At 44.4% G+C, this 27,997-nt stretch overlaps 1 protein-coding gene across 3 annotated transcripts; it reads right to left on the minus strand.

The window, feature by feature from the left end:
• Positions 1 to 16,808: 16,808 nt before the first annotated feature.
• Positions 16,809 to 27,466, minus strand: FNDC5 (fibronectin type III domain containing 5). Of its 3 annotated transcripts, none has more exons than XM_074305402.1 (7): positions 27,237 to 27,466; positions 24,752 to 25,034; positions 22,088 to 22,203; positions 21,505 to 21,703; positions 20,565 to 20,657; positions 19,545 to 19,675; positions 16,809 to 19,190 (listed from the first exon to the last, which is right to left on the minus strand). In XM_074305402.1, exons 2-7 carry the CDS (start codon positions 24,846 to 24,848, stop codon positions 19,185 to 19,187), a joined length of 642 nt encoding a protein of 213 aa, XP_074161503.1. In that variant the 5' UTR covers positions 24,849 to 25,034; positions 27,237 to 27,466; the 3' UTR covers positions 16,809 to 19,184. The 3 variants fall into 3 exon arrangements, with proteins under 3 accessions (XP_074161503.1, XP_074161504.1, XP_074161505.1); XM_074305403.1 differs by lacking the exon at positions 27,237 to 27,466 and adding an exon at positions 25,646 to 25,738; XM_074305404.1 differs by lacking the exon at positions 27,237 to 27,466 and adding an exon at positions 25,553 to 25,651.
• Between the last annotated feature and the right edge of the window lie 531 nt (positions 27,467 to 27,997).

Below are 27,997 nucleotides of genomic sequence, written 5' to 3' on the forward strand. Positions count from 1 at the left end.
CAGCAGATTAAGCACTGCACTGGTCCACATAATCACTTTGTTGTTTAAAAAAAAAAAAACAAAAAAAAAACTTGAGCTTTCCCTTGTCTATCCATTTGTTATTAAGTGTCTACTTTGTGTTAGACATACAAAGACAAAATAAAAAGTTCCTTCCCTTACAAACACGTTTTCATGATCATTTGGGAAAAGGGATGTGAGCACAAAAAACTGGTCACAAGAAGGTTCAGCAAAAGCAAGTAACACATAGGCCTCATCTGATAGTATAGTAGGTTCTCCCATCCTCCTTAAGGAGGGAGATAGATTTTCAAAACAGTTAATATGGTAGCAATCAAATATGAAGCCTTAAGCAGTATCTGATCTTAGGGCACGATTTGAACAAGTGTTTTAATAACTTGAGTCTCATGTCTGTTTTTTTTTCTTTTTTAAACAATGGCTTCTGTTTTTGTGGTGCCATTGAATTTTCAAAGTGCATTATTGTGTATGTTGCCATTGGAATTTCATGACAACAGTGGAGGTAGGTATTGCAGGTTTTATTTTTATTTTTTGGATGAAGAAACCAATTCTCAGAAATGTAATGATTTGACCTGCAGTAAGCATTTGAACTCTGATCTTCTGAGTTCTAAGTCTGGTAGAGTTCTGGACAATACACAAAGAATTACAGAATGCTTCAATTGGCATAAATATTAAATGCTAACTTTGTAACACCGGGCACTGTGCTAGGTGCTGGTGATATAAGTACAGAGTAAAATATACAAAGAATGAAGCAATCCCTGCTCTCAAGAAGTTTAGTCTAATGGGGGAGATGTAGGAATGAGAGGGAAACAGATTTAGAGCTTAGAACTTGGAGGTCTTGTGGTCCAAAGCTTTAATTATACAAGTAAAGATACTGAGAACCATAGGTGGCAGTCACTTGCCCAGGTAAGAGGCAAATACAGGATTGGGCTCCTTCCATCGTACCATCCTTTCTTTTTTATCTAGTCCAGCCCCCCATTTTACAAGTGAGGAAACTGAGGTTCAGAGAGATGGGGGTTCCTAAGTGACAACCTGGAATTTTAGTCCAGATCTTGTTTTCTGTACTGAACCATCTTCTCCAAAATAACATTTAACAAGTCTGGTCCTTTCTAGACTTAAGAATGTCACCTATTGCCAGCACTGTACTGAATGTATGCATAGAGGTCACACATCTTAGTGGGATGGTGTTCTTGAGGTTTGTGTTTTTGCTTTTAAGCCAGCCTTGGTCCTGTTGGCTTTGCTTTGACTTGGTCCTGACTTTGGCATATGTTTTAACTTGTGGAGGCAGAATTCCTTTCTGATAGTTTATAGAAAAGTCACTCACTCATACTTAATCTTATAAGCTGCAGAGTCAGTTTTGAGGAACAAGTCTAGAAAGTATTTTCCATTTTCCTGGGTAGGGCTTTATGGTTATTATTTTTTTAATTTTAATAGTTTTTCTCAGTCAAATTTCATTGGGGCAACTAGATGGTGCAGTGAATAGAATAGAGTACCAGCCCTGAAGCCAGGAGGACCTGAATTTGATAAGACTTTATTTTTCCAAATACATGTAAAGAACAGTTTTCAACATTGATTTCTGTAAGATTTTGTGCTCCAAATTTTTTCTCTCTCCCTCCTTCCCAAGACAAATATTCTGATATAGGTTAAACATGTATAATACTCTAAACATTTCCATATTTGTAGGACTGTCATTCTTTTCTCTAGTTTAAATTATAACTTGGAAAGCAAAAGGTAAGTTGCCCTACAAAATGAATCAAACTCAGTTTACTGAGCTGATATTTTGTCATTAATTTACTTCATGAAATGGTCCTGGAAATAGACTGATAGTGAGTGAGACATGGAATATAGCTGCCTTGGGGAACCACAGAGAAGTTAAAATAAATGCAGTTGAAAGAGCAGGCCTGGCAGCTGTTTTAGGAGTCTTGTTTTCTGAATTGAATGCACTCTGCCTCCAGAAAGGTGAAGGGGCAGCACTTGGCTTAAGTTTAAAAGCATCCCATTCCAAGCTCAGCTGTAGGGTTTTTTATGACAGGCTGACCGTAATGGGAGATCTTGCCTTACTTAGGCAGATCAGATGAGTGAGGGGATAGCCAGAGAATGTGAGTCACATGGCTTTTCTATTTAAATAGTCTTGTTTTTCCAAAGCTTTTGGCACTTAACAGACTTGGATTGGAGGAGGAGGCTTTTCCTTAAAATTCACATGATATTTTGTGAAGTAAAAACAATACCAAGGAATACTCTTTAACATAACATGCTTTGAGGGTGGTGGTAGGACTTAAAAGTAGTATAGACTTAGGTATCTCTATTTTCAAAGTTATGTGTTTGTGTGCATTTAGTGTTGACTTTTGTTAAGTTCAGCGAAAGAATCATAGATCTTGGGAATGTTTGGTAATCTAGTCCAGTTATATCTCACATGAGAAAAAGGCTCAGCTTGTAGCTTCATCAGGGTCCCATGGTCCATGGAAGTAATAATAGTAATAACAAAAGCTTGCATTTAAGTAGCATTGTATTGTTTGTAAGATTTGATAAGCACTTTAAAATATCTCATTTGATCCTCACTACCAACCTGGGAGGTAGGTACTATTATCTCCATCTTACAGATAAAGAAACTAAGGCAATCAGCTTAAATGATTTGTCCAGGTAGGATCTTTGTGACCCCAGGTCCATCCCACTATGTGCTGTGACCCTTAGTTGTCTTATGCTTGTCCTTTGTTCCTAATGAGAACCATGACGTGGAATTGTCAGATATGTCCCACCTCGGTCCTCTTCTGCCAGAGCAGCAATGAGTGCATTGTACTATTTCTGCAGAAAGATGGAGTCCAGTGTTGCTTTTATTTGTGAACAAGGAGAAGCCTGAAAGATGTCATCCAGGACTTGTAGGCAACTTGAATATGGCCCAAGTGCCACCATTGCTATTCACAAAGCATTCAAAGAACCAGAGGAAGGCTCCAGCAAGTTAGGTGGACCCAAATACACCTTCCTTTTTCTCATTCATTAACAGGAGGGAAAGAGCAATCTCTAGGATCACAGAATTGGGAGAGATGACGGACCTTCTAATTGAACTCTACATCCTAGCCAGACTGGCTTAGTGTTCTTCAAAGTAGATGTTCAGTTCTCTGTCTCAGACTTGACCCAAATGATTATTGTGCTTCTGTTTGAAGAGCCCTAGAGGACAAGGAACCAACGACTTTCTGAAGTTAGTTTCTTCCACTTTATCAGGGAGTTTTTGTTTATATTCAGCCTAAATATGCTTGTGCGAGTACTACCCATTATTCATATTTCTGTTCCATGAGGTTCAGTAGAACAATTTCTTTTCCATGTGGACACTCTTTAGATAGTTTGAACCCCCCCACCCCAAGTTTTCCAGGTTAAATAGCCCCACTTTGAACTTCACCATACTGGTCGCCCTCTCTTCTCTACATCTCCCAATTTTCCTAAATGGTATCTATACTAAATGCTGCATTTCCAGATATGCGATATCTCTTTCCTAGACCTGGACAGCTTGCCTCTTGGCATGATTGCATTAGTTTTAGCTGTTAGATCATGTTGACTCATTGAGATTGCAATCTTAAGAAGGGAAGGATAAGGGCACAATCATTAAGTGCCTACTATGTCTGAAGCATTTCACCAAGCCTTTTACAAATACTTTGATGTTCACAATCACCCTGGGAGATAGTGCTATAAAACAGATGCTATCCTGTTTTACAGGTAAGAAAGTTGAGGCAGAAAGGGGCTAAGTTACTTTTCCAGGGTCACCTAGGCAGCATCTGAACTCTGGTCTTGTCTCCAGGATTCACACTCTCCACTGAGCCATCTGTCTCAACTCTGCCCCAACTAGCTGCCAGTAAAACTGTCAGATGTTTTCCAAATGAAATGCCATGTATCCATTTGTTCCCATTAAAACAATGTGAGGGCATGGAGAGGTTATATTCTGGAGCCCCTGCACCAGTAAAAAGGCATGGACATCATTCTACTTTTAATATTGCCCATAGAGGCTCTTGCCATTAGACTTGACAAAAACAAAACAAAAAATGTGTAGACTAAAGTTTCAGCTTATAACCTGATGCAAATTTCAGCTAGCCATTCACTATAAGTCCCAAAGAGCCTTAGGACCCAAAGACTGAAATTTCTTTGAAAGCTTTCCATTGAAATACATGTTTTTCCTTTTATTAAAATTGAGTTAATTGCCCTCAAACATCTGATGATAGCATTCCTGGCCAGTGCTGTCTGTGGTGTGGCTAGTTAGGGAAACGACCTGCCCTCCCACGGCCCAGCATGGCTAGTCAGCTCTTGGGGTCGTTGCTGAGGAGGGGGTGGTGGCTTTCTTTTAGTACATATGTCTAGAATGAGGTTGCCAGGGATGTGGGAGTGGCTGCTCCTGATTCTTTGAGGGTAAATTATAGTGTTGAGAAAAGCATTGCTACATTTGGAGAATTTTTTAAATTTGATGAGAATTTGAACCTTTGTATGGTACACATCAAGAACTTGACAGGATGGATCACGTTCCTCCTCCTGCTGCTGCTCCTGCTGAGTTGGGAGGAAAGGTCAGATTTCTGTCCAAATTAGATTCCCCTCCAGTCATCCTGCCATCCACTGAGAGAACAAGATTGTCACATCTTTTTTTGTCATATCTCCCCCCCCCCATTTATAGAATTTTATTTTTTTTTCAATTACATGTAAAGGCAGTTTTCAACATTCATTATAAGATTTTGATTTCCATTTTTTTTCTCCCTCCCTTCCTTTCTTTCCTCTTTCTTCCCCTCTTCTCTCCCCAAGACGGCAAGCAATATGATAGGAATCAGTGGTCCTCAAACTTTTTAAATAGGGGGCCAGTTCACTGTCCCTCAGACTGTGGGAGGGCCGGACTATAGTAAAAACAAAACCTCACACTCTGTCTCCATCCCTCAGCCCATTTGCCATAACTCGGTGGGCTGCATCTGGCCCCACGGGCAGTAGTTTGAGAATCCCTGATATAGGTTATATATGTACAATTAAATGTTTAAGCAATTGTCATGTTGTAAAAGAAAAAAGGGGAAAACCATGAGAAAGAAAAAACAAAAGTAAAATTGTATTCTATTTGCATTCAGACTTCATAGTTCTTTCTTTGGATTTGATAAATGCATTGCTATTTTAGAGAGAGAATAGAAGTCAGTTCAATTAGAAAATCTTGTCTGGAAGGGTAGGGGAAGAGAACAAGCATTAGGCATTTTCTATGTGTCAGTCATTGTTCTAATGCTTTACAAATCTTTTTTCTTCAATAGTATTTTATTTTTCCAAATAATGTAAAGATAGTTTCCAACATTCATTTTCATAAAACTGTGTTGCAAATTTTTCTCCCTTCCTCCCTCACCTCTCCTCCCTTCCCAAGACAGCAAGATATCTGATACAGGTTACATATGTAGAATCCTTTTAAACATTTCCATATTTGTCATGTTGTACAAGAAAAATCAGACCAAAGGGAGGGGGAAAAAAAGCCATGAAAAAGATACAAACAAACTAAAAAAGGTGAAAATACTACGTTTTGATCAACAACATTCAGCCTCCACAGTTCTCTTTCTGGGTGTGATTGGCATTTGTCTTGAAATTGCCTTGAATCACCTCATTATTGAAAAGAACCAAGTCCTTCACAGTTTATCATCACACACATAATCTTGTTACTGTGTACAATGTTCTCCTGGTTCTGCTCACTTCAATTAGTATCAGTTCATATAGATATTTTCAGGCTTTTCTGAAATCAGCCTCATTTCTTATAGAACAATAAAATCCTATTACCTTCATATACCACAACTTATTCAGCCATTCCCCAACTAATAGTCATCCACTCAATTTCCAGTTCCTTGCCACTACAAAAAAAGGCTGCTACAAGCATTTTTGCACACATAGGTCCTTTTCCCTTTTTATCTCTTTGGGATACAAACTAGTAGTGAGTTCTGGATCAAAGAGTATGCACATAATGGCTATGGGCACAGTTCCAAATTGTTTGTCAGAATGGTTTGATCATTTCACAACTCCACCAACAATGCATCCCCTCCAACATTTATCCTTATCTTTTCCTGTCATCTTAGCCAATTTGAGAGATGTGAGATAGTACTTCAGAGGTGTCTTAATTTGTATTTCTCTAATCAATAGTGATTTAGAGCATTTTTTATAAGATTCAAAATGACTTAATTTCACCTGAAAGTTACCTGCTCATCTCCTTTGACATTTATCAATTGAGGAATGACTTGTATTCTTATAAATTTGAGTCAGTTCTCATGTTATATATGTACAATTATATTAAACATTTCCACATTTGTCATGTTGTAGAAGAAAAATAAGAGCAAAAGGGAAAAACCACAAGAATGAAGAAACAAAAGTGAAAACGGTATTCTTTGATTTGTGTTCAGACTCATTTTAGAACTTAGACCTTTATAAGTAGCATTGGCTGACTTTACAAATATCTTGTTTGATTCTTTTGTGCAGAACAATGTGCAATAGATACTGGAAGAGATACAAGGTTTGGTTAAAATGTTATCCTTACCCTCACAGAGCTCACAATCTGATAGAAATCTTATAACACACTCCTTGATGCCGAGTCCTTTGATGCCCTATTGTGTAGAGATGATCCTGGAGTTGAAGTTCATGTGAGATCTTTATCAAAACAGGAAAATCTTCAAGTAAAGCCATAGATTTGATCTTTTTTTTTTTTTTTTTTTTTTTTTTAATCTGAGTGAGGCTCACCACCAGAGACTTGCCAACCCTGGAGGACTTACAGTCAGTCATGCAACCCAAATCTGGAAGGAACTTGTAGTCTTAATTTGATAAAGATAGCATTGGCATCCAGGAAGTTGCAGATCCTTAAAGAGAAAGACACAATATCTGTGACCAGTGGAAGAGCAGGGGAGACATGAAGAAAATGTCATTGGAATTGAGTCCTAAAAATGTGTAGATGTATTGGATTTAACATATTTTAACATAACATATTGGATTGCTTGCCATCTATGGGAGAGGGTAGGGGGAAGGAGGGGAAAATCTGAAACACAACGATATGCAAGGATCAATGTTAAAAAATTATCCATGCACATGTTTTGAAAATAAAAAGCTTTTAAAAAGGTTTTTTTTTTTTTTTTTTTTTTTTTTTAATGTGCAGAAATATACTAGTCCAATAGGAGGAAGAAGGACATTCCAGGCATTTGAAACAGTGAGCAAAGACAAGAGGAGTGGAAAAATGCAGGGAACTTTCAGGGAATAGGTTCATCTGGTTTTTATAGAGAAGAGCACTATGAGAATTCTAGTATGATAGATGAATTCCTGGAGGATGCTATTATTAGTGAGAATAGAGAAAAAGATGGAATTGGAGAGGTTTCAGGGAAGACTAGTACCTCTGGGCTAAGGACTGCTGAACCCTTTATTTGGCTGCTTTCCACTTTTGGAGTCCACTTGATTTTTCACTTGTAGCTCCAAGAAGCTATAGCATTTGCCATACCTGGTAATTTTGAAAGACAGGCTAAATCAGCTTGAGAATAACCAAGGGGTCTCAAACTTGTAGGGGGGGTGCCTACCCCAAGCATGTGAAGTCTTCCTCTGGTGGGATGGGTAGGAGAGAACAATTTATTCCAACAACCATGAAGGCAGGTGAGGCAGGAAGGAAGAGCTCAGGGCTTGGTTGGACTCCAAGGACATCTGCTACATTTTGAGTCGACACCAGTTTTCTTTGTCCTGCCACCATGGTGACTCTGGAAGAGAGAATGAGGCTGACAATGACAAGGACTTTGTGCAACTATTCCTCACTTACATCCAATTTATGCATGAATTCAATACCATTTTAATTTAATACCATTTTACCCCCCTCCAAAAACAAACAAAAACCCCACCTGATTTGATGGAGAGGGAAGAATCAAAAGATTCCTTAAAATGTGAATTGAGAGATAAGTTAATGCTGCTGACAAAAAAAGAAATCAAAAAGATAAACAGGTTGAACTGGACAAAGCCAAAATTTGTATCACTGAGATTATGGAACATGAGGTTTTTTATATTTTATTTTTATTGATATTTTTTGTTTTTATGTTCCATACTTCTTGTTCAGTCATTTTTCAGTCATGTCCAACACTTTGGGATTTGCTTGGCAAAAATCCTAGAGTAGTTTGTCATTTTCTTCTCCAGCTCATTTTTCAGATGAGGAAACTGAGGCAACAGGGTTTAAGTCACTTGTACAGCTAGTAATGAGGGAAAGGAAAGGGGGAACCCCATTTCTCGGTGCATAGATCCCATGAGGCGCAGTGTCCCCTGTAAAATGAATTTACAGGCCCGAAAACCTAGATTAATAAATAAAAGGTTTATTGTAGGAATTTGGAAGTAAAGCTCCGTTAGAAAGACGCCAGGGCCAAAGCGTTGGCGGGCAGGGACCCTTACATGGCTGGAAGGATACCATGTGTTGGCTGGGAGGGCTCCGGCAATGAAGGCGTTCCAGTTTGTTTCTTTTATACTTAGAAGATGATGGGCGGTACCCAGTTCTGGTGGGCTTTTCAGTTAGCTCAGATCAGGTGAGGGCTGGGGGAAGCTGAGCTGAGAGTGGGGGGGCTGGGGCCGGATATTCAAAGGGTGCCTTTGACCAGGATTTGTGAATCAAGGTCAGTCATGGGTTGGGCAATTAGAAATCTTAAAGGGACCCAACCCTCATCACTAGTACTCGTCTGAGGTCTGATTTAAACTAACTTCAGGCCAGCACTCTATCCACTGTAGCACCTACTTGCCCCTTTATCCATTAATTTCTAAGTAGATCCCTTTCCCCTTGTCCTTTCCTCATACCCACCTCCCTATCCTAAATTATCCCCTACCATCCAAACCCATCTTTTTAAACACCACCTGTTCTCCTTGTGATCCTGTGTGACTGCCCTTTGTGGAATCCCCAAGTCTCAGGGGGGGGTCTCAGGAAAATGGGGGAAGGGGAAAGGAAGGGAATAAATCTATAGTGCCTATAATGTACCAGGTACTATGCTCAGAGTTTTACAAATGATTTCTCATTTGATCTTCACATCAACCCTGCTATTAGCTCCATTTTACAGATTTAAAAAAAAAAAAAAATGGAGCCAAACGGGGCTAAAGATTTTAAAATAAAAGTAAGAAAGCAGTTCAGCAAAACTAACAAATCAGGGTTGACAGTCCGCACAACATTCCATATCTCTAGTTCTCTATTTCCGCCTTGAAAGAAATGCATTTTCTCTTCTCTTAGCCCCGAGGCCAAATTTGAAGAGCAATTCTGAAGCAAAAGCCATTTATTAAGTGCTTTCATTGTGTGAAGTCCTTTCTCCAGAGCAGCGTGTCCCAGGTGGATGGGGGTGGATGGAAGAGAGACCCTGCGTTCCTTATCTAATGACTATTGTATTGTGTGCCCAGGCTCCTTCCAGGTGTCCCTGAAGTAAGGGTTTCAGAAAGCAACAATAGCTGTCATTCCTTAGCTGGTATTTAAGATCCCTGCTTCACGCAGAGAAAATAAAATAGCAACAAGTGGGAGCAGCCTTTCTTCTTCTACCATATGTTTTGACTGCTATGGATTCTGCCATTTCTGGGAGTCTTCTAAGTATTCTGCTCTCGGGTGTGAGCAGATCCTGTGTAACTGCCCTTTGTGGAACCCCCAAATCTCAGGGAATCAAAATGGGGGAAGGAAAAGGGAAGGGAACAAACATATAGTGCCTACAATGTACCAGGCACTATACTCAGAGTTTTACAAATGGTTTCTCATGTGATCTTCACATCAACTCTGCTATTAGCTCCATTTTATAAATAAAATAGAGCCGAACAGGGTTAAATAACTTGCCCAGGGTCACATAACTAGTATGTGACTGAGGCTGGATTTGAACCCACCTTTTTTTTTTTTTTTTTAATGCATACATATTTATACAATTATCTTGCAGCTCAAAAAAAAATCCAGCTCCAGTACTCTACCCAGTGTGCCATTTAGAAGCCTTTACTCTCTTTTTCTTCTCTTATTGCCAAAACTAGCATTTCTAATGCAATATTGAATAGTAATGGTGATAGTGGGCAACCTTGTTTCACTCCTGATCTTATTGGGAATAGTTCCAGTTTATCTCCATTACATATGATGCTACTGACTATTTTAAGGAAAAGTCCATTTATTCCTATACACTTTAGTGTTTTTAATAGGAATGAATGTTGGATTTTATCAAATGCTTTTTCCTGCATCTATTGAGATAATCATATGTTTTTTGTTAATTTGGTTATTGATATAGTCAATTATGCTAATCATTTGGAGTCCTAGAAGTGATGGAAAGACTCAAGGTCAGCATGTGCTGTTAATAGTAATTTGCCTCAGGGAAGATATTATCAAAAATATGTGTGACAGTAAAAACTAGCAGATGTATGACCCAAATGCTAAATAAGTGTCATTAAACACAAATGGACCCTAAAGATGACTAGGGAAGGAGGGGCACAAGATGAGGAGGCAGTTGAGAGGGCTAGATGAGCTCACAGTTTCAGCCACAGTAGCATGGAAGTTGGTAGAAGTACCAGCACATTGGAAAAGCTCCAGGGACCAGCTAGGTCTAGCCTTGGAAGCTTTAGAGAGTCCATTTCTTTATGATACTAAGAGCTTTGTGCTGAGGTAGGGAGGCTCCATTTCAGTAAGTGATGGGGTTGGGGGGGTGGCTGCCCTCTTCCAGCAGAATGAGCTAATTCTTTATAACTGGGGGCGTAATTACCTAGCACAGCATCTTCACCCAAGGAAGAGCCACATTCCGCCCCCCCAAACCTAGCAGGGGGCAAATTTTTTCCTACTTTTAAGACACAAGTGGAATAATTACTAAGCCAGCTTTAGAGCAAGCTTACTGCCTTTGTAGGCCAGAACACCTGTTTAGGAGAGAGATTTCCTCTTGTCACAGAAGACATCAGCTGGTCACTAGTGGAATTTCTTAGCAAATTGCTGTCTTATCATTTCACTGTCTACATTCTTCCCACCCACCCCCAAGCGACAATTGGAACTTGATTCTAGGAGGAGAATCTAACTCTTCAATTCTTTCCCTCTGGCACCTGTTGAAGAATGTTTCCTTTGCTTAAGTCTTCATAATTCAGGGATGTATGACTTCAGACTCGTGGAGACTGCCCTTCGTTCCACTCAACATAGATCATGAACTCTCCATACCTTTAGAACAGGTGTTCTTATTTGATCTAGACACCTTGTCAATTAAGCACAAAAATGCACTCAACTTCCCCCCAAAGAGGAAAGGACAGAGGATCTTAATTTGGGATCTAGAAAGGGAGCAGTAGATTGTAGGGAAACCTTGAACTTGAATATGAAAAGAATTTCCTCCCTTTATTTTAATTAACCCTTGGTTTTGTTTGTAGTTAGTACTATGTATTTTATGCATTTAAAACATTCTTAGAGGGATGCCCATCAATTGGGGAATGTCTGAACAAGTTATGTCACATGAATGGGATAAAATACTGCTAGGTTATTGAAATGACAGGGGATGATTTCAGAAAAACTTGAAAGTCGTGTCAACTGATGCAAGTGAAATGAGCAGAATCACGAGAACAATCTACACCATAACCAAAATATTTTAAGTATAATCAACTGTGAAAGACTTAGGAGCTCTGATCTATACAATGATCTACTATAATTCCAAAGGACTTGCTATATAAAATACAATCTATCGCCAGATAGATGCACTCCTCAGAATGCAGAGGGAAGTATTTTTTCTTATTTTACTTGCCTTTTCCTGCCTTGATCATGGCTACATGACTCCATATGTATAATGGATATGTTATGTCTTGCTTTCAGAATGGGGGGAGGAATGGAGGGAGTTAAAGAGGGAGAGAATTTGGAACTGAAAAATAAAGTAAGATTTAAAAATATTCTGAGGAGTCTCTACAGACTTCCAGAGAGATCCATAACACAAAAAGGACAAGAATCATTCACTTTAATGGACCTCCCTCCTCCAATTTTCCCACTTGGAGGTCAAGCCCCTCATGCTAAGCCTGAACCTGTCCAGGGTGGTCCTCAGACAACAGATACAAAGACTAGGCTTGCACTTGAAGTTTTTCCAGGCTGGAATGCAGTAATAACCCAATTCGCCTTTCTGTAACATTTTAAGGTTGATTCATTTTGAGGTGAGCAATGTAAGCCTTATCCTCCCAATTTTAGAAAGAGGAAGATAAAGTGACTTGCCCTAAAATATAGTTCAATTCAATTCAACAAACATTTAAGTTCTTACTATATGCTAGGTGCTGTGATAGATGTTGGGAATACCAGGATAAAAAAATGACTATCATAGTCTTGACTGAAGCTCAGAGAGGCTTCAGGGAACCATATTGAAGCCCAGACTAGAACCCAAATTTCCTTACTCCCAATCTAGGGGATTGCTGCAATGTCTTTTTTTAGGTAACCCAAACTTGCATGCACCTAGGGATCTGAGAGCTCTGTATCACCTTTATGCTGAGGAAGCACTGAAGAAGTTCTTGACTGGGGAAAATTAGAGTAGACAAAATGATTATGTAGGAAGGGGGAGGAGTGTTCTTTATAGGGAAATGGCTAACTACGTCAAAGCAAATTGCTTCAGTGAAAAAAAAATTTTTTTCTAAAATGTTTCCCCAAGATTAGAAGGAGTGAATTTAGTGGATTGACTCCTGAGATTTCAAGAGGGGCTAGACTGCCCTGCCTCTCCTTAGTGCTTGAACAGCTGGCAAACAGATCAGTTCTGCCAGTTGCCTTCTAAAGTAGAGTTAGCTCAGGGTTACTAATCTCATCTCACCGCCCAGTTGTCAGACCTGAACAAATATGGTGTCACTTGTTAGAGCTAACATTGATGGTACTCTGAAAGAGACGGGATCAGGTCTCTCTCAGAAGTTTTGTTCCTTTTTCTTTCAGTCTTCTGAAAAAACAAAACAAAACAAAACAAAAAAAAAAACAAAAAACAAACAAAAAAAAAACTTTTGACTTTAGCCTGATCATCTCATACTAGACACAAGAAACAAAAGGTGCCGGCAAATATTTAGGACTGATGTAGAAACAAGCCATTAAGTGGTCTGTGGTGGTAAGAAATGAAGAATAGAATTTTAGGTATTTACTTAAGGAAGAAAATGGTAGGAACCTAATATTTTCCTTTATGTCCAAGGAAGGAGTGAGTCTGTCATGCTCCTGTCTGCTCCATCTTTGACCTAGGGCAAAGCAGTTTCAATGTTTTGCTCAGTCACACAGTTAATACATAAGAAAGAGAGCTGGGATTTGAACTCAAGTGTAACAAGCATTCCTCGCTACAGGACTCTGGAAGCCAGCAGCAACTAACTGGGTTATGACTGGAGGCCATACATGTGTCACTCCCCACAGAGCAAAAGTACATATTCATAGTTCTATGGTAGATACCCCAGTCCAGCAGATCAGGGGGCTCCCCAGATTTCCCAGAATAGGTCTTTTGACTCCAAATCTTGCTAGGAACCATGCTCTTCCTGCCTGTGAGTCTGAGCTGATGACTGCTGCCCTTGGCCATAAGAAGAACTTCGAAATTGAATTATTTTAAGGGTCAAGAGGGTTTGAAAGAAAATTCAACAAAATTCATTTAGGAGAGGCGAGTGCCATAGTGGATAGAACCTCAAACGCTGGGCAAATTATTTAAACTTTATCTGCTTCAGTTTCCTCAACTGTAAAATGGAAATAACACCATCTACCTCTCAGAATGTTGTGAAGATCAAACGAGATAATCATTAGAAAGTGCTTAGCACAGTGCTATACATAGTGGTATATAAATGCAGAAATGCAGTTTCTTCTTGTTCTTGTTCTTATTCTTTTGTTCTTCTCTCCGTCTTCCTTTCCCTTTTTTCCTCTCTTTCCTTCCTTCCTTCCTTCTTTCTTTTCCTTCTTTCTTTCTTTTTTTTCTCTCCTTCTCCTCCTCCTCCTCCTTCTCTTCTTCCTCATTGTTCTTCTTTTCCCTCTCCTCCTTCCTCTTCCCCCATACTTCTCCTTTCTCTTTTTTATTATGGTAGAACATATTCTTCCCAGCCCTTCATCCCACAAATCATCAGATCCTATTTGGCAAGCTCAGTTTGGGGCAGCATTATTTACAGGACTTTGCTAAGGTGAAAAGTAGTCAGAGGAGAGTAGCCAGAATTACAAAGGACCCTGGTATAGGCCTTGTGAATATGGGTTGAAGGCAATGCGAATGTTGAGCTTGGAGAAGAGTGGGCTCAGGAAGGTTATTAGCTATGTTCAATCCAAAGGACTCAGGAGAGAATGAGCAGCAATGAACAGAAATTATAGGAGCAAATGAAGGCAAATGTCAAGTTGGATTTTCCTAGCAGAGAGAACTGGCCATCAGTGGAATGGGCTCCCTGCCTTGGGTTGTTTTCAAGCTGAGACTGGACAACCACTTGTTGAGGATGTCACGATGGGGATTCCTTTTGTGTGTAGCTTGACTACATGGCCTTCCAGCTCTCAGATTCTATGATTCTAGGTTCTAATTCTTTTGTCATTTAGCTTGTCTCCTCTGGGCCTATTCCAGTTTGTCAATGTCCTCCCTAAAAGGTAGTCCCAGAACTGAAGACAAAAGTACAGATGGATTTTGACCAGGGCAGAGGAGAACGGGACTATGGCTTTTGGTATTCTGGACATGCTTTCCTTTCAGGGCTAGGCTGAGGGCCACTTCCTTCATGAAGCCTTCACTGAGTGCTTCCCAGTTGTTAATGTCCTCTCTCTCTTCAAATTTTCTTGTGTTTACTCTTTGTAGAATATGGGTTTCTTGAATGTAGGAAGTAGGTATCTTTAAATATATTTTAGCTCTTTAATAAATGTTTATTGAAGGGATGACTCATTCATTGGATAGGGAAGGGAAAGGAAGTATCAGAAAAGGAAATAAAAGTAATAAAAGTAGTTCTCAATACATTTATTTTAAAAAAAACTAAATAAATTACTCCATGTAGCCTGAGATTGCAAAGGTCTGGTCTAGCTCCTCTTGTCAGGATAAGCAAAAGTCCTTGCCCCACGTGTGGACGCCAAATGTAGCGAGCTGTCGTCTCCAGAAGCTGCCGGATCGCTCTCTGGGAAGAGATCTGCTGTGTCTACTCAAATCTCTCAGACAGATTCTTCTTCCTGTAGTGAACCGTTGTCTCCAGGCAGTTGCTGTTAACTCTTGTCCTTAGAAGTGACTTCCCTTCCTGCAGAGAGCCCCGTCAGGCCTGATGTAATGCAGAGAGTCTTCTTCTTTCTCTGAGAGTCCTCTCTTTTATTCTCCCAGAGAATGGGCGTGGGATAATGCAAGGGCTTCTGGGAAGAACCACCCCAGCCAATGAGCTTGCCCCCTCTATCAAGTCAACCTGAGTTCTCACCTTGTAATTGTCCAGAAAACCTGAATTCTCACCTTGTCACTGTCCAGACAACCTCAGTTCTCACTTAGTAATCCTAACATGAGATCATAAACTTTTTTATACTATTGATTCATCAAGCTTGCAATCCCCACACAAACTGTTGTCTAGCTCTGCCTCTTAGACCCTGTATTCATGTGTTTGATTGTTTTGAACTCACATGTAGGACAAACATAATAACTAAAGTGCTGGGCTTGAAGTAAGGTAGAGGGGTCAGATCTTGCCTCTGACATCAGCTCCATGACCTAAGACAAACCACTTAATCTCTTTGCCTCAGTTTCTTCATCTATAAAATGGGGCTAATAATGCCAGCAGTACTCACTGCATTGGATTGTTGTGAAGCTCTATTCAGTCCAATTCAATAAGTGTTAAATAAGTTTTTACTAAATGGCAGGTTGGGGGTGCTACAAAAACAGTCCCTGTCCCCAGGCTGCTTAATTTAATTGGGAATACAACATTTATATGGTGATTCAACATTTCAAACAAGATAATAATAAATTACTGCATAAGCATGAGCTATTCATCATTATCACCATCATCTCTAAAGAATTTCTCCTTTTGAGATTTGTTAAGCAGAATGGAGACAGCAATTATAGGCTCCCTAAAACCGGTCCTATTACTCTTCTGTGCTAAATAGAAACACCAAGTCTGCGCTGTTGATATTCCTCGCCTCACTTCCCTGTAACATGAGGTGGTCTTTTGAGGGCTTTTGGAAACACCATTCCCTCCTGCCATCAGCTTCCCTGTGGACTGCCCCATCCTCCCATCTTGATCTGTCCCTTCCTCCTCCCCCCTGTGTCTCCCACATTCTTTAGGGAGGGTTCTCTTAGGACAGACTGATGTGCGTTTTCAGATCCTGGCTTCAGTTTCGGGCAGAGCCACGAGAACCCCGTATTTTCTTCACCTAATAAGAGTCATTATCCAACCTTTCAGCCTTCTGTCAGGGGACATCATAGTGTTCTTTTTATAGCTTAGAACACCCCACTGGGAAGTCTGAACCAGAGAAAGCAGCTCTACCCAGGAGAGATGGGAGAATTGCTTTTACCCAGGCCAGAGGAAGTATTGACCTACATCCCAAAAAAGGAAGCACTTTGCATTTCCACCATCCAGCGCCTATGTTTTATCTAAAGGCACCAGAAGAACATCATCCAGCAGCCCCAAGCTGGATGTTTTTGCAGCCAGGCTACTGGGCTTGGATTTGGGTGGGGGTGGGGGAGACGCTGAGAGATGATAACAGAACAGCTCTTTTCTCTTCCTTTATGGCACCCCCATCTGTTCAAAATTTCTCTTCCAGCATGGCTAGCAGGCATATGTCTCTCAAGAAGCTGCAGGCCAAGAGGGAGAGAGAGAATTCATCTTTCCTCCCAGCAGCCTCCCCACATCCTCCCTGACATAACCTTGGCTTACCACCAGCCACTGACCAGGGCATTGACCAGATGACCACAATCTGCCTTTTCATTTTCCTTTTTATTTTACATTAAAAATTGGTTATTGCTCTAACAGTACCGGAGGTAAAGACCTCTTCCCTAAGGAGCCTTGGCTGGAAGCCCCATTCAGCAAGGATGAAAATCACAAGATGAGCGAGGTGGAGAGGCTCCTCTCTTGGTACAATAGGGAAGCCCTTGATGTGGAGGGACTCAGCCTTTCACTCCATTTCCACCTCCCCTGGTCACCCATTTGAAAGCGAATGGGAAAATGAAGTGGTGGCTGACCTAGTAGGAGCCTGGGGATGGGGGTGGGTGGCAGGATAGAACTGTCACTGTGAGCAGCAGCTATGGCCTGGGCGCCGATGTTCTTTCAGGGTCCCATACTCATTCTTTAGCAGAAGATATGGGGACCGCTCTTTCTTCATGTCATGATCCTTCATGATCTGGGAATCCCATGCTTCTTCCCCCATTATCACTCTTCTTAAGCATCCCTCCTCCCTAGAAAGAGGCAGTAGGGAGAGCTTTCCTAGCCCAATTCCCCTCAGAATCCAGAGCAAAATATTGGGGCTCTGTTGACTTTTATAGAGAGACTTGGATGAGATGGAGAATTGAAGAAATGTCCAGAAGAGAGAAGGGGGCCAGGCGTGCCCTGCCCTACCTGTGCTCAAGCAGCTGGTGAATTTATCAGCCCTACCAGCCTTCTTCCAGCAGGATCGGCTTAATGCCAGGAAGGTCTCATACCCACCCCGGTGTAAGATGTGAACAGATAATGGGGGCACTTGTTAGATCCATCACTGACAGAACTCTATCAGAGAGAGGGTCAGAACCTCCTTTCCCTTCACTGCTTAAGGTCTTCTGAAAATGATTCTGACCTCCCTTCCATCATCTCATACTAGACACGAGGAGCCAAATTGAGGAAAACATATAGGAAATTGAATGATGAGAAATGGATGAGGTCCCATGGGGGCATCCCCAGACTCACTGGAACAGAGTCTAAGAGTGTCCGACACATCACTTTGGAGATTGTGCGTCACACTCAAACCAACCAGAGTTGCTAATGGCTGGATGGGAAGAAGCAGGGGGGCAGCAGCATCGCTGCCAGCTTAGGAGCCCTACCCCTTCCCTGTCAAGTTATTTGAAGGACATGGCTTGGCTAGATTCTAGGTGCTTTCAGTCTAGCAGGCGTGGATGCAGAAAGACTGAAAACATTGTGCATTTTCCAAAAAGGGGAAGTGGTCAGGGAGAGAGGAAAAGACGAAAACAAGATTGGCTTCTATGGGCACCGTGTGAAAGGTGCTGTGGTTTCCCACAGGAGATGCTAAGAGCTGGTGATCAGGCTGGGTTCTGGATTTGTTTGCTTATTTTTCTCAGGATTTGGAATTTTTAACGTTTAGTTGCCTTTTCCAATATAGGACAAGGAAGGCAAAAGTGGAGCATGCAGCCAGCTGAGCGCTTTCCCAAGCAACAGAACGGTCCTCTATCTCCCTGCTCCCGGGCCTTTGTGGAGTGGGGTATGGGGAAGTAGAGGCAAAAGCAAAAGGAAAGAGAAATGTTGGTTGTCTCCCTGCAGAGAGCCAGACACGCTTCAGTGATGGTCATAAGAACTTAGATTCAGGAGATGGAGAGAAATGAGAACTGCCAACGCCCATTGAGTAGGCTTTGAGAAGTCAGAGGGGCGTACCTATGGGGGTGGTTGGAACTGGCTGCCCTTAGGGAAGCCTGGCCCTCGGGGACTGAAAAGCTGGGAACCAGCCAGTCCCTCCAGTCAGAGAACATGCTGGAGTCTCCTGACTGTTTCCCAGCTTCCTGTTTAGTCTGTAGCTTCACCCAACTTCTTGGGTGCCCAGGGACAGCATGAATATCACCCCTCACTACAGTTCTTTCCATTGATCCTTGGTGTGTTGGAGCTCAGGGATCCCTTCTCAGCATTCCATGACAACCACATCTACTGAGAATATTTTGGGAGCTAGTGAGGAGTATGGAAAGAGAGAGTGAGACAGAGAGACAGAGACAGAAATAGGGAAAGAGAGAGACAAAGAGATAGAGACTGAGACAGAGAGACAGAGAAAGAAATAAGAGAGGGAAGGAAAGAGAGAGAGACAGAAATAGAGAGAGACAAAGAGAGGAGAGAGGCAGATAGAGACAGACAGAGAAACAGAAACAGGAGAGAAGGAGTCAGACAGAGGACAGGAGGATGCTGCTCCTCGGGGTTAAGCACATTGGAAAGTAGGAGCAGGGAATGAAAAAAAAGAAACCCAATTCTGGGGGTAGGAAGGCGAGAAGGCTGATGGTAGAGAGGAGATGCTGGAGAAGACCAGGAGCTGAATGACCATCATCAGGGCAACGATCCTCTAGTTCTGTTCTTCGCAGGTGCTCAAAGCCCGGCTGAGTAGGGTTTCATATCTGTTTTATAGAGGAGGAAATAAATGCCGAATATGGTAAGTGATGTGCCCAAAGTCCTACAGTTGGCCAGATACTTTCCCAAACTGATACCTTGTCTTCTCCCTTCTTCCTCCTTCTTCTCTCCCTCCCCCTCCCTTCAATAGCACTGGCCTTTGGCTCCCTGAGGAAGGAGAGGATCCAAAATGAATTTGGAGATTCCCCCAGGACATGGGCTACAGCCAAGCTGGTCTCTGTCCAGCTGTAGCAGCGCCAAGCCCTGAGCTGACCCCAGGGACATCCCCCTGGAGGTGAACCAGGCCAGCCAAGACCCACCTTCCCCCCCTTCAGGATCCTTGGGACAGAGTGTACCCTCACCTTGCTGCGAAGGAGGCCCCCTCCCTGGTGCTCTGGGGTGCTGTTCTCTGAGGCGCTCTTGGCTTTTTCCTTGTTGTTGGGTTCATTGTCCTTAATGATGTCATACTGGCGACAGAATAGGGCAATGACACCTATGGAGCCAAGGGCTGGGGTTAGATTAGCCTGAGGAAGGGCCTCAGCCACAGGACAGAATGTGTGTGTGAGAGGGAGGGTATTGTGGTGGTCCTGACCCCCCAGTTAAGAGGTTGTCTGCTTGAGCAGAACCTTGGGACATTTGCCTGGTGCCTTCTAAGAAAATGGTCTCACTTTGGGGGTGGCGGAAGGAGAAGCCTGGGGCCAAAAAGGGGGGACTTGGAGGCCCCTCCAAGTGTGTATCTCCCAGCCTGGATGTACGAGTAGCCAAAGATCTGTGGCTCTGGCGGGAAAGACTAGACAAAGCATCAGGGACCCAGGCCCCCAGAGGTGCTCTGGAAAGAGCTTCATGTAGGCTTCTGGTACCCTCTCAGAGATCACCCCCAGCATCACCACGAACTCCACCTTTCAGTGCTTTCTGGTATATTAACTCTTTCCTTGGAATACAAAACTCCTTGCCACTAGAGATCATTTCTTTTCTTTTCTTTTCTTTTTTTCTTGTATCATTAGCACCTAACATATAAATAAATGCTCAATGAATTTAATTGAATGGAATGGAGTTGATAATTCTTTGAGGATGGTCTTTCTCCTCATTTTGCAGAAGAGAAAGCCAGAGAAAAATGGCATGACTCGCCCAATGTCAGCTAACCAGTGAGTCTAAGAGCTAGGTTTGGGCTCAGGTCTCCTGACAGAACCAGGGCTTTTTTCATGCCCCTCACATCCCTAATCTCAGGCCCCTTTCTCTCCAAGGCAGCCAAGCCCTCCAGGGAGAGGTTTATGAGAGTGATTCTGAGTGAACCTGACACAGCCCAAGGGAAGACAGGGGTTCAGTCTTGCAGACTCCTTTAGTTCCCCTTCCTTTTTCCCCTCCTTGGTGAGAAGGCTCACCTGCCCACATGAACAGGACCACCACGATGATGAGCACCTCGCCTGTCCGAAGCTGCTGGCTTTTCATCCCCATCTCCTTCATAGTCACCTCATCTGTAAGGGAGAGGGAAGAACACTTGTAACCCAGTAGCCATTCCCACCTGTCAATGTGCCCTCCTGTCTGGGTGGGGCAGATCCCCTACCAAAAGTCTGGGCTCTCTGGAAACTTGCTTCTCAGGAAGGCAACAAGGGCAAGTTGAGAGATTTGTTTCAGAAAGTCTTCTGCACATCAGGGCTATCGTTTTTACAGATGGGGAGAAAATAACCTGGGAGAGGAGCAGGGACATGCCTTGCCCATAGTCAAACAGGAAATGGTAACCGAATTCAAAGCCAGTCCTCCCCTGTCTCCAAGCTTTCCAGACAACTTTTCATATTTGATGTCTTATTCTTCATAAGAGTAAGAATGACTGGGCTTGAGTCTCTTTTTCCAAAGGTAAATGGTGCAGTGGATAGAGCACTGGGTCTGGAATCAGGAAGATGTGGATTGAAATTCAACCTTAGAAATTTACCAACTGTGTGATCTTGGGCAAATCATTCCATTTCTCCCAGCCTCAGTTTCCTCAGCTATAAAATGGGGATAATAGCATCATCTACTTCTCAGGGTTGTTTTGAGGATCAAATGAGATATGTGTAAAGCACTTACTTCTGGGCTTGCACATGGTAGGCACTATACAAAAACTTGTTCTTTCCCTTTCCACCTCACCTCCCACATTGTAATGGGACTGGGGCTCTACCTGCAAATTTCCCAAACCTTGATACCCACTGACTAGAGTGCCTTCCAGAGGGCCTTTAAGAGAGTTTGAGACTGAAGAACACAAATCTATGACCTGAGCAAGCTAGTCACTCTTCCAGCCCCTTCCCTCAGTTTCCCCTTCCCCAATTGTGGCCCTTGAGCTCCTGCCTTTGTTTTTGGAGGCCAACTTCTCAGCCTCTCGAGGAGTCTTGAAGGTGACAGGCTCGCTGGCAGGACTCTGGCCCTGGATGGAGATGGCCTGCACGTGAACAATGTACTCCGTGTCCTCCTCCAGGTCCCAGAGGGCGCATGAACGCGTAGAGGTGTTCACCTCCTGTATAAATCTCAGCATCCGAACATCTTTCTTCTGCAGAAGCAAAGGCCAGAACCCCTGTACTTGCCAACACTATTTCCTTTAGGCACCCCTCCCCCATTAGACTACTGCCTTCAGTTCCTATTCATTCCTTGCATGTCACCACTCTCTCCATGCAAACCCATTTCCTTTCCCTTGTACTCTCTCCAATCCTCTACCTATAACCCAACAGCAGCCTCACCCCTACACATATACCTGGTCACTTCCCCATAGCAACTGCCCAATTCCTTCTATGCATCCTTCCCTTCCCACAGCATGCCATCTGCAGGCCCCATCTCTGGGACTAAATGAAACCAGTTGCTGCAGCCTCATGCACATACTTCTTCCTTCTTCACTCCTTCCTCATCCCTCCCTCACCCCACCTTATCCCAGATTTACCTGCTGGGAAATTGCAAACCCAATGACCACCTCGTCGTCCAACACATCCCAGCTCACCATAGCTGAATTGGCTGTCAGTTGTTTGACAGTGACATTGACTGGGGCAGAGGGACTGTCTGCAAGAGGGAGGCAGGATTTGAGACAAGAATGGACTCTGAGGCCCATGTTGCCTAATGAACAAGTATGGACAAGAGGGGAAGCTCTCCAATATCCCAGCTCCTAGCTTTCCCTGTCTCTCCTCTGACTGTTTGGGTCCAGCTAAGGGTGGCTCAGATCAGGACTAATGGAAGCCAAGATGTTGAGCAAATAGTCACATCCTTCAGGGCCCTTTCTGGGGAGCTTATTGAATTGTTCTGGCTTTCTCACCCAGTGATGGACCAAGACTCACGTACACATATAGAGAAAGAAACTGAAGAACAAGATGCATATAAGTCTGAGTTGGATTAAGGCTGAAAAGACCCAGGGCCTAGCTTTGCCATCCTGACAAAAAGTGGCAGTCATTGGCCTGAGTTGGAAAGGTGAAAGCCATTTGTCAGGAAGGGTGGTCTTAGCTTCTAGTTAAAATCACAACCAACTCAGCCATCAATTCTGCTTCTAACTGTAGCATGAGGAAGAGGAAGAGGGACCCATGTTTTCCAGGTTTCCTACTCTGATTTACTCAGGGAGGAAAATCAGAGCCTAGCAGTGGGGAAATCAAGCTGAACCTTGTTCATCATAATTGATGGATTTTCTCTAGGATTGGATGGAGGATTGACCTTGACTCAGCCATGGGATAGAAAAATAATAGGGCCCAAGAGGAGCTAAGTCCTATTCTCCACCCCTGGGATTTCTTTATGGACAATAGGGCAAATCCTCCTTCCCTTTTGGGAAGGAGAGAGATCAACTGTACAAATAGGACTTGGGACACTGTTCCCTAAGACAATGACCTTTAGCAAAAGGATCAGTCCAACCATGTCATAAATCTATTCTTCAGAAGAATGGGGAGGGAAAAGCCTATTAACACAGACACTTGGAAGAACCTTTAAGTCTGCCACTGGTAGATTCTTCCTTCCCAAATTTGATATATTGAGAGCTGAGGTAGGGTATGGAGAAGAATAACAGGAATAGAGTTGAGTGAATATTGGAAGGTCCCTGATTGGGCTTATCCCAAAGATTTGATCTTTAGTGGGGCATAGAATAAGTGAAAGACTGGATGGGTTAATCTTGAAGTCTAGACAGAAAACAGGAGATTATTTAGGAAAGGTCGGGAAGATCCTTCTGAGAGGAGAGAAGCAGAAATAAAGATGGAGAGAGAGAAAATAAGGGAAGATTAAGAAAAAGGGAAAGAGAAGGAAGATGTCAAGGTTAAGAGGGGGAAAGAATAGGATGTAAAGTTAAGGAAGAAAGCAAAAGTGGGGGGTAAGAGATTGGTGAAGGGTGAATAAAGGAGAGAAGATATGTCCCCTGTGTTCTTGTTTTCCCTTTCCCTCTCAGAAATACTCCTTTCCTACTCTTCATTTGTTGTGGGTTATGTTAGAGGGTAAAAAGTAAAGGGAGGAAGGTTTGGTGGGGTTAGGGCACAGAGATTAGAGGAATATAAACCAGGAGGGTTCTCACTCTGGCCCAACTGCTCCCAGACAGAAGGAATGAAGACATCAGGAATGGGGAGACAGAAGGATCGACTAAGACACGTAAAGACAAAGAATCAGAAACAGAGATGAAGAAGCAGAAAAACAGATACTGAACAATAGGAGTAAATGAATGGAAGGAAAGAGCTGGGGAGACAGAGACAGAGCTTGAAAGTCAGAAACACTGAAGCGTAGAGTCAGAGAGAGAGATGGAGGCAGGGCTAGCAAGGGAGACAGATGGGAGGAAATCATCCAAGCAAGGGGACAGACAGTCGTGCATGTGTGTGACATCTTCCTTGACATAACCACTAAGCGAAATACTTCTTTCCAGACTCAGGTACCGTTCACCTCGAGCATCTCTGCCTCACACACCCCCTCGGCCCTTTGCCCTATTCCAAGCTCTGAGTCCTGAAGAATTCACTCGAGGGCGTGTTTCTGTGCTGTGCTCTGTGTGTTTGAACACTTTGCAAGTGGGGGGAGGGGAGGGACTGTAGACTGAGTTTATACCCTAGAGCTGAGGGGGAAGGGGAGGAAAGGAGGGGCACACACGGGGTACCAGATACTAGTCCTGTGCTCCCTGCTACCGCCTCGGTCGCTCCCTCTTGGGTTAGAGAAAGGGCCTGGGAACACATATCAGGGTCCAGGAAGGGGGGCTCAGCGGGAATGTGGGATGGTGATCAGTGACTGGAAGATCTGGAGGGCGGGGGTGAAAGGGAACAGATCGGGAGGTCGGGGCACAAGGTGAGGAAGGGGACCCCCAGGGACTGAGAAATGAGGGACTGGAGAGCGGAGGGACAGCGTTAAGTGTGCTGAGGGACAGATGGGGAAGGGAAAGCTTGGGCCTGGGGGTGAGGGGTGGGGGACAGCGGATGGCATGGGGGACCGAGGGGCAGTCTGCAGACAGAACCCCCACCCGCCCGCTCTCCCTCTCACCGGCCCCGGCTCCTCGCCCCCAAGGGCAAAGCCCGGCTCTTCGCCCAGCAGAATCCTCCCGGGAGTTAACCCCGCGGCTGCCGCAGCCCTCCCGCCCCCGGCCCCGACCCCGCGGGCCCCTTACCCGCCTCCACCAAGCACAGGCTGGCGGAGCTGAGGCAGAGCAGAAGCGTGGCGGGGATGTAGAGCAGGGAGGCGTCCGCCGGCCGGGCCGCCCGCATGGCGGCTCCTCCCTCCGGGCTCCCCGCCGCCTGCTCCGGGGCTCAGGGCCGATGGCGCGCCGCCGCCTTCATTTCAGCACCGCGGACAGGGCTGCGGCCCCCGCTGGCCCCGCCGGGCTGGCGCTGCTCGTTTCTGCGCTGACGGCTGGGCTCGGGCTCCGGAGAGGGGAGGGGCGGGCGCCCCCGCTGGAGGGAGGGAGACGCGGGGTAGGGGCCGAGCCGGGCCGGGACGGCGAGGGTCCCCGCCGCTCAGTGCGGCTCTCGGCGGCCGGCCACCGCGGCCACCTGCGCCGGGAGCCTGGACGGGCACGGGACTGCCCGGGAAGCTGGCCGGAAAGCCAAAGGCTCGGCGGCTGTCCCGGCGGGGCCGGAGCCGGGAGGGGGTGGAAGAGGACTGTGCACCCCGCCCCCGGCCCCGCCCGTCGCCTCCCTCCTCCCCCGCAGCCCCCGCTTTCCTCCCCAGCCCAATTAACCCGAACTCTCCCTCCGACCCAGAGCCTCCAGCTGTCTGACCCCCCTCTCCCTGAAAGCCTCGGCCCGCGGTCAGTCCCGCCTTCGGGCCTTCAGTGCCCTCCGCTCCTTAGTCACTCAATATTCCGCCTCAAACTCCAGCATCAGACAATCCCCCAAGCTCCCTCCATATCCTCAGTCTCCGGCCTTTCAGACCCTCAGTTACTTCTCAGGACCTCAGACCTCCTACTTACTTTGGTCCCCTTCTCCTCATTTAGCTTCTCCACTCACTCAAACCACTCAGTCCTTGAACCTCATTCCTCACTCAGCCTCCTCAGTGATCCTACCGCCTCTCCCTTCCCGGTGCTTCTCCCTTCCCGGTGCTTCTCAAAGCCTTCAGCCTCCGGGCTCTCCTTCCTCCTCCTTGTCCACAAAATCCAGTGTCCTTGCAGCAAGGACTTTGCCCTCTACCCTTATCTTTTTCTGTGTTTTCTTTCCGAGGGGAGAAAATGGTGCCGGTAGGGAAAATAACGTCTGGACTTAGAGGACTACAAAATTCCCTTGGCTCTTTTTAACAACCCCCCCCTTCACTCCCCCCATCCCAGCCCATGCACTCAAAACTTCCTGTTTCTGGCAAAATCCAGAGTCCACCAGCGATCTCGAAGCCCCCTTTACCCCCATCACACGTGATGCTTGGCCTCTGAGTGCGGCCAGAGAGAGGAGGGGGTGATGAGAGGAGAGACAGCTCCCTGGGCACCTGGGTGTTGAGGGGCTACAGTCTTCCAGCGAGACATGATGCAGTCGGAAAAGAATGAGATTTGGAACTAGAGGGCCTGGGCTAAAATTCCGCCTCTGCATTTAACTATCAGAGTGACTGAGTAAGTTGCTTCTCTCTTAGGCCCTAGTTTTCCTCTCTATAAAAAGAGGACGCTGGAGCAGAGAATATTTAAAGCCCTTCGAACTCAAAATCCTCTGAATCGTGATCAATTCACCTGAAAGGAGCTAGGTGGCAGAGCCCATAACGCCCTGGAGTCAGGAAGGCAAGTTCAAATCCTCATTTTCTGCCTCATTTTCTTCAACAGTAAAATAGGGCTAATGCTAGCACCTACCTCATAGGGTTGTAAGAATCAAATGAGATCATATTTGTAAAGTGCCTAGCTCAGTGCCTAGTGTAGAGTAAGCACTTAATATATGCTTCCTCTTTCCCCTTTTCCTCCTGAAAATTGGGAGCCAAGGAGCTCTTGGTTTACCTGCACAAAAGTCCCTTATTTATCCCAAATCATGGCATAGCATTTTCCCCAAAGGCCTCCGTTTTTTAGGGCCATGCCCTCTTATCTCCACGGCTGTCTCCACATATGCTAAAAAAACAACAGCAGGAAGCTTCCCACTTACTCCCACCTCTCCTTTTGATTTTGTTTGACTCTCCTTTTTCTGGAGGCTAAGGATACCTGGGATCTTTGGAGAAGAGAGCAGCTCTTAAAGGACAAAGAACTTCAAGGGTGAAGATGAGTTTGTTCTAACTATCATGGTCTGATTTTAAAGGAATGGTTGTTTCCTTCCACCCCTCAATGTCACAGTACCTGATATTTCACATTAGCTATTCACTTCTTTGGGTTATAAAAACTTTCTGGTTTTCCAAGATCTGAATGCCTTAGACTTATAGGACAGCTGACTTGAAAGATATCTTAGCAACAATCTTATCAAACTTCTTCATTTGAGAAAGTTGGACAAGAAGGGCCATTGGAGAGGGATGGGTGGGGAGCTAGGATGGGTATTTAGGAAAGAGCAGGGCCCAAGGACAGAAAAAGGGGCAATGGTTTTGTTTTATGATCTGAGCCCGGAAAGGAAGGGGAGAAGAGAAAGGAAGGAGGAGAGCAATAGAGGATAGTAGGGGCCTCTCTTTTTACCTAGGTCCACCCCCACGTCCTCACCACAGACCTTTTTTTTTCTGGTGGAATGTCTGGTCTGGTCTTCTGTTCCCTGAGTCCGGAGCTGGGCTTGGGTTCCAGGTTCTAAGCTCCAGTATCTGAGCTCAGTCTGACTGTCTCCCTCAGTCTCTCCCTGGACTTGCAGCTGTTGTCTCATCTGAGTCTGACACCCCCTTGCACTTCTCAGCCCCGCCTGCTGTGCCCCCTGCCAGCAGGCGTCCTGGGGAAATCTGGAAAGCAGTGGGCAGGGCACTGGGACAGCTGAACCAGGACAGGCCCTCAACCTGAAGAACTGGCCAAACAGAGGTCAGCAAAAAGTCAGTGCATTTGTCTCTCAGCCGCCTGTTCTGGCTGGGGAAGGGATCAGGGTGAAAGCAGATGTCCAGTATTGCTCTGGGGAGGCACAGAGCTCAGCTGCCACCTACAGGCTCTCAGAACTCTTGTCATATGCACTACTGCAGGAGTCAAAGAAATATTAAAGTTTGGGAGCCCAATTCTCTTGTCTTACTAGCAGTATGAAGATGACTACTCACGATGCAAATTAAACTGGCATTTATGTGGAGTTTCAGGTTTGCAAAGCACTTTACACCTGCGGTTTGTTTTTGGTCCTCACAATCCTGTAAGGTAGCTGCTATCATTATTTTACAGATGAGGAAACTGATGCTGGAGGTGGTTAACTAACTTAATCTGCAATTACGGAGTCTCAGGTCTTCCTGAGTCCAAGTGCAATACTCCATTCATGCTCCACTGTCATATAAGTGGCATTTCTAT

This window comes from Sminthopsis crassicaudata, chromosome 3, assembly GCF_048593235.1.
Source record: "Sminthopsis crassicaudata isolate SCR6 chromosome 3, ASM4859323v1, whole genome shotgun sequence".
Taxonomy (NCBI): Eukaryota; Metazoa; Chordata; class Mammalia; order Dasyuromorphia; family Dasyuridae; genus Sminthopsis; species Sminthopsis crassicaudata.

Coding starts and splice junctions, on each gene's coding strand:
- FNDC5 (XM_074305402.1), bottom strand. CDS start 24,848: ATGCGGGCGGCCCGGCCGGCGGACGCCTCCCTGCTCTACATCCCCGCC. Junction 20,658..21,504: donor GTTGGCCTCCAAAAACAAAG/GCAGGAGCTCAA, acceptor TCTCCCTTACAG/ATGAGGTGACTATGAAGGAG. Junction 19,676..20,564: donor GGTCCTGTTCATGTGGGCAG/GTGAGCCTTCTC, acceptor TTGGCTCCATAG/GTGTCATTGCCCTATTCTGT.